At 39.9% G+C, this 6,653-nt stretch overlaps 1 protein-coding gene across 3 annotated transcripts in view; it reads right to left on the bottom strand.

Moving 5' to 3' along the window:
* The window catches only part of Hace1 (HECT domain and ankyrin repeat containing E3 ubiquitin protein ligase 1), a 65,016-nt gene extending 59,038 nt beyond the window's left edge, over positions 1-5,978 (bottom strand). For 2 of the 3 annotated variants that reach the window (XR_011369450.1, XM_070010996.1), the window contains exons 1-2: positions 5,666-5,978; positions 180-234 (exon numbers count right to left, since the gene is read on the bottom strand). Coding sequence is in view for 2 of the 3 variants with exons in the window: in XM_070010996.1 (XP_069867097.1) it covers positions 180-234; positions 5,666-5,741 (131 nt within the window). In the remaining variant the exon portion in view is untranslated. Of the gene's footprint in view, positions 1-179; positions 235-5,245; positions 5,274-5,665 lie in introns of those variants that run through there. The other variant, XM_070010997.1, reaches the window with a different exon arrangement.
* Positions 5,979-6,653: the final 675 nt, after the last annotated feature.

The following is a 6,653-nucleotide window of genomic DNA, read 5'->3' as shown; positions in this document are numbered from 1 at the left end:
ACGAATCTTAGAAAACTCATTTCTTATTTCACAATAAAAATATATAATAGTGAAGTTAAATAAACTTGACCCCCCTAGACAGTATTTCTAAACTGTGGGTTGGTATGTGTACATATACATTTGTGTACAATATTTAGCTCTTGTATTTCTCAAAAAACATGAATTTATAAATCCCTCACCTGTGTTGATCAGCCATAACCATTGGCATTAATGTGTAAACAGCAGTTTCATTATCTGAGTTAAGAAAGAAAAAAAAACAGAAAAATAATTATAGTAAGTTCACCTTATTCACAGATATATTACTCTGGGTTAACCAAACACAATAAATTTAAAAATCCTACACACATTACAAATTTCAGCTGATTCAGTAAAGCTGCCATTCAGTCCCCTCTTCTGATCAATTGTTTTTAAACTCTATATATACTGACAGTTTGTGGGTTTTCTTCAACTGAGATCTCCTTGGAACCATACACCTACCAAGAATCTACTACAATTTATCTCCTACTTTTTCCAAGAGGTAGTATTTTAGGGGTTTTTTGTTTTTGGCTTTTTTTTGTCGGTTGTGGGTCTTTAACTAACAGGGTGTTGTCCCTGAGTCTTTTTGCTCAGGGCTAGTGCTCTACCACTTTGAGCCATAGCTCCACTTCCCACTTTCTCTTGATTAACTGGAGATAAAAGTCTCATGGACTTTCTTGTCTAGGCTGGCCCAGCTGGCTTCAAACTGTAATCCTTAGATCTCAGACCTCCTGAGCAGCAAGGACTACAGGTATGAGCCATGGGGATCCAGCTGAGATTTTCTTTTTTAAATCTACCTTATAAGTCACAAGAAGTGGAAAAAAGGAATAGTGGAGAATACCATAGATACGGCAAAATTCCAAACATTACAGAATTTCTGCTTATCTTTCTCTACTGCTTATCCCTTCTAAATCACCACAAAAGAGCGTTGCTATTGAATTCAAGGAGAAAACTGGATATCTGTTTTCTGTACTTTTTTTTATTGTTATTATTAAGGAGTTGTACAAAGGGGTTACAATTCCATAATGCTTTCTGTACTTTTTACAAGTGAAAATTTATTTCCAAAGAGGCATTTTTCTAGACATTTTATCATACTTATGTAATAGTTCAGGGGAATGTTAAGTATTAAGAATAGTAAAGATGGGCAGGGAAGGTGGCTCAGTAGTAGAGTGCTTGCCTTGCATGAGGCCCTAGATCCCATTCCTTAGCACCACATAAGCAGAAAAAGCTGGAAGTGGGCACTGTGGCTCAAGTGGTAGAGTGCTAGCCTTGAGCTATGAGGGACAGCACCCAGGCTCAGAGTTCAAGCTCCACGACCAACAACAACAACAACAAAAGAATAGTAAAGATACGAATGTTAAAGTTAAAATGTTAAATACATAAGATACTTGATTCTTATACTTTATGGATGCATTTCTGAAACATCAAACCCTCAATTTTACTTACCATTTTACACTAGATTTATACTTTAATCTGTTATAAACATATGACCCAAAAAGTTAAAAATCAACATTTATGATGACGTTATACATATGCACTTTTCAGCCAGTATTTTGAATTCATCTTTATGTTCTACTAATGATCATTCTCATGTCAATTTGGAAGTTTTTGTTCAGACCTAATGTTTCCCTTTAAAATACTGTTGCTAAAATTAAAGGGCTAAAGTTTGAGGAAAAACAACATATTTGCATACTATCAAAGCATATCCCAAAAATATTAATTGCAATAAAAAAATATATTTGTAGTGAAGAATTCAGCAGACTCTATTTTGAAACACCACCAGAAATAATTGGTGTAACACATAACTCTGACATGATCTGCCAAGAAAGACATACCACTTTTATGGATTTGTCAAAAATGCGTTTAGTTTGCCCAATGAAGAGAAAATATCTTACAAATGAAAATTAGGAGAAGTTCTACAGAATACTGGATCAGTCCTCCTTAAGTCTATTAGTATAACAAAAAACAAAAGTGAAGAATTAAATTGCAGGGAGTGGGAGTAGAGGGCCTAAGGAGGGGGAAAAAAAAAAAACAGGCCAACTAAACATAATGTGGTATCCCAGATTGAAAGAATCCTAAATTAAGTAATAATCTTAAATTGAAAGATTAAAACAGAAAAAAGCCATGAGAAAACGTGAAATTCTAAGTCTGCAGTGTAGTTAATACTATTATTATGTAAATATTAACTTCTTAGTTTCTAACTACAAGACATTAATGGTTGAGAAAGCTGAGTGAATTCTCTATTCATGTAAGTTTTCTGTAAATCTAAAAAAAATTTTTTTGGTCGATTGTGGGGCTTGAACTCTGGGCCTGGGTGCTGTCCTTCAGCTCTTTAGCTCAAGGCTAGTGCTCTTCCACTTGAGCTACAGCACCACTTCTGGCTTTCTCTGTTTATACGGTGCTGAGGAATCAAACCCAGGGCTATATGCATGTAAGGCAAGCACTCTACCACTGAGCTACCTTCCCAGCCCCCAAAAAATTGTTTTAAGGAGGAAAAACAAACTAAAAGTCTTAAGAGATGAACCAACTGAATATAATGTGTTTCACAGACTCAAATCAACTTTAGGGTGTGGGTGTAGTCAGTGATAGAATATTTACTTTCATAGCATGGGACAAGCCCTGTGTCGTGGGACCAATCCCCAACACTGGGACATTTTTTTAGAGAGGGATATTGTGTTAGATATTTAAAGATAGTTTAAAAAAATCATTTTAAGTCTAATGATGTTTAAAATAGTATTTTGATTGTGTATAAAAAAATGTAACTTTTATGTTCAGAAATGTATACTTAGTTTGTGGGGAAAATGAAAGATAACTTTCTTCACATATTTTGTTCAATTTTACTATTTGTGAGTATATGTATGAAAACAATTTATCCTTAATCAAAATTCACAAGTTCAGTGAACATATGTAATAGTCCTTTCATTACAGAAATAGAATAGTAAATCTTATTAATAACCAAAATATTTTAAAGTATTTTTTGTGTTGTTGGTGATTCAAAAGCATTATATATATGTATTACATATTTTATGTATGTTATATATTATATACTGTATTTTATATATTATACAACATATAATACATATTACATAATATGTATTATATAAATTATATATGCTGTATGTATATTTACATATATATATTTCTCTTAAACCTCAAAAAGTCTGATATCTGTGCAATTTTTTGGTGGTACTGAAGTTTGAACTCAGCCTCAGCAAGTAGTGTAACACTTAAGCTACACCTCCAAACCTTTTTTTTTTGTCAGTTGGGGGGCATGAACTCAGGGCCTAGGTGCTGTCCTTGTACCTCTTTGTGCTCAATGATAGCACTCTACCACTTGAGCCACACCACCAATTCCGGTTTTTAAGTGGTTAACTGGAGGTAAGAGTCTCACAGGGACTTTTCTGCTCCGGTTGGCTTTGAACTTCGATCTCAGCCTCCTGAGTAGCTAGGATTAAAGGCGTAAGCCACTGGCATCTAGCTAACTCCAGTCTTTTTACTTTTTGCCCAACCAGACCTGGGACGGTAATCCCAGTACCTACGCTTACCATGAAACTAGAAACACAGGCATGGACCACCACACCCAACTTGTTAAAGTAACTGTCTCAAAAGAGGATAACTTTTAGTGGAGAAACAGAAAGGTACAATGCCCATGTTCCTCTTTATATTTATATAAAATAAATATATCCAAATGAACTAAAAGATATGGAAACAAAAGATCTTTTTTGTTTTTTGTTTCTATTTTTTTCTTATTTTGTTGATGGTTGTTTTCTTTATGGTTTATTCACCTGTATACCTTTGGAGGGGGGAGACACAACTCAAGGAAAAAGGGTGACAAAAGTTTAGCAGTAGAGCTCACTGGACACTATGATTAGATACTGGGAGAGAGTGAAGGAAAACACTGACTGAAAGAGAAAAATGAGGGAGGGGGTAACAATATTTGACATTACCTTATGTATGTAACTGTAACTCCTCTATACATCAGCTTTACAATAAAATTAAGTATGAATTCTTAGTCATTAAGTATAATGAATATAAAAGTTTTGATGTTTTCGACAATCAAAAGGCCATTGGGAGTATGATCCTGTTTTGATAGAGAAAGAAAAAGAAATAACAATGGAATAAAATACTAAGAAAATGCTAAGATTGGGGAGGAAGAAAAAAATGCTAAGATTGCTGACTGGTAAAATAACAGGTTTCTTATTCTATTTTTCTTTATCCTCCAGTTTTCTAACAATGAAAATATAGTATTTTTTTTAAACTAAGAAATACTATCAGTGCCTTCTAAATCACAGTATGTAAAAAAGGAAAAAAATACCAGACTCAAATTAGGTGACACAAATTGCAGTGCATTGAAATTACATATAAGGTCTTTATCAACTGATAACAACGACTTGACAGTGGAAAAGTGAGAGCCGCAATTATGTAATAAGAGTCAAAGGAAGAATTTAAAAGAAAAAGTTGAAGCTTAAGTTGTAGACACTAAAATCAAGATTATTCTAAACCACTTCATTCTTACAAAGTAGCAAATATAAAAATCATTTTTGAGAAACAGTCCCCCCAAATCTTCCCTACTCTAATTTCTAAATAGTCTACGGAAAACTTTTTCAAGAAAATTAATCCTAAATCCCCAGTCCCAGAACTTCCCCTCCAAGACCTGCTTCCATAAACTCCCCAGCATCAATTGATACAAAAAAAATTTTTGAGGGGAGAAAAGAAAGAACACCAACTATTTAGATGTAGAGCTATTTGCCAGCTATAGCCCTTTTTGCTCACTTAGGCACAAAAAAAAAAAAAAAAAAATCAAAGACTCTTAAAGGCTTGAGTACCAGCTGCTCACTGCCACTCAAACATCTGAGTTCATCAATCTACAAACAAGTCGGGTTTTTTTGTGGGTTTTTGTTTTGTTTTGTTTTTTGATTTGTTTTGTTTTTCTCCTCATCTCCTTTACTGCTAGTTTTACCTGTCTAGAAAGAGTCTGGACCCCTGAACCAAGAGTTTTGAACTACAGGGACCACGCCTTAATTCCTCTTGGTACATGCACCCCAGAATTCATACCTGCTCAACGTTAAGTCTGATGGATGATCAAAAGAAGGGAAGTACGCCTATTAAACAAAAATGTGTGTGGGCGCGCAGGCACGCACAGACAGACAGACACAGACACACACACAGACACACGCACGCACGCACGCAGGCACACACTACTTTAAGGAAATGCCCGCTGTTTCCCAACCTTTGGTCTGCATGTCCACGGTCAAAACACAGCAGCGCCCTACATTTCAAAAAGCAGTTTTAAGCCCACCCGGCAGCCTAAGCAAGGTCTTCGGAGCTGCTGCCAGGCGGTCCGCCACGGGGACGTCATCGGGCGCCACCGGCTCTGGTGGACGCAGCCTGGCCGAAGCCCCCCAGGGGCGGGGGGAGGGACCCGTGCTGCTGGTCCGGGCGACCCCGGCCTTCTGGGTAAGGGGAGAGGATGGGGGTGAGGGGGGAGCAGGGGAGAGGCCCGGGGTCCAGGCCCAGACCCAGCACCTCCCAGCTCAGGAAAGTCAACGCGAGCGTTTCCTCCGCTTTCGGTTAGTTTATCCGGGATTGGAGGGGGGCGGGGAGAGGATGGGACCCAGCCCGGCCCGGCGCCCGCCCCGCCGGCGCTCACCCTCCGGTAACTCCACGGTGCGCGCACGGCGCAGCGAGCGCGTTAGGCGGTTCAGCTGCTCCATCGCCCTCTCCATCCTCGGCGCGGCCCCCGCGGTGCCCCCGCCGCGCCCGCGGCCTCCGCGCCCAGCGCTCTACATCCCGCCCTAGATCCCCGCCACGGGGCAGAGCAGCTGGGTAGAGTCCGCCAGCGCTCGGCGCTCGGGCAGTGGCGCTGGGCCGCGTCTTCCGTCCCCGGCTTCAGACAGCTACAGGACAGACGACACTGGAAAGGGGGGACACCCGCGGCCGCCTAACCCTTGCTCACTCGCGCCTTTCCTGACGCGACGCCCGCGTCTCTCCTGGGCTCGTATGGCATTCTGGGAGCTGTAGTTCCAGTCTTGAGGGGGCCGCTCGCTTGGGGTGGAGCCTCGCGCTTGGGGGCGGAGCTAATGCGTGGGGGCGGGACCTCGCGCCTTGGGGCGGTTCCCAGGCTGCGTATGCCCCCGACCTAAGTCCAGGTCCAGCCTCGCAGATGTTGGGGCTCCGGACTGGGTCTGGACGCCACTCTGAGAGGAGCACAGCCAATCCACGAGGCGAATTCCCGGGCGTTCTCAGGCTCTCTCCAAGTTGTACAGGAGCAGTTTTCTTTCATTTGGACATTCCTCTATAAAGCAGATTGGACAAGGAAAGAAAGTAGTAACAATGATCGACAAGTAATGTACTCTATTGCCTTACTCATGGAACTGTAACCCCTCTGTACAGCATCTTATCAATAAAATTTTTTAAATGTAAAGAAAAAATCATCAGCACCAACCTTGTTTTTTCAGAACTGTTTAATTTTTACACTGTCTAATTTGAAAATAAAATCAAATTCTAAAGCAAAATATTGTTATTCTTTATTGTAGTTAACAACAGAAGCTTAAGTGTTTCTTATGTTGTTGACTTCCTGAGGTCAAACACACCATGCTCTTCTTACCTTGTGCTTTGGTGTATCTGTATTTACTCTC

This window comes from Dipodomys merriami, unplaced genomic scaffold (genome assembly GCF_024711535.1).
Source record: "Dipodomys merriami isolate MVZ:Mamm:240054 unplaced genomic scaffold, mDipMer1.0.p SCAF_8, whole genome shotgun sequence".
Classification (NCBI taxonomy): Eukaryota; Metazoa; Chordata; class Mammalia; order Rodentia; family Heteromyidae; genus Dipodomys; species Dipodomys merriami.
Note: the sequence above shows the minus strand (reverse complement) of the source record. Positions and strands in the feature narration are given on the sequence as shown.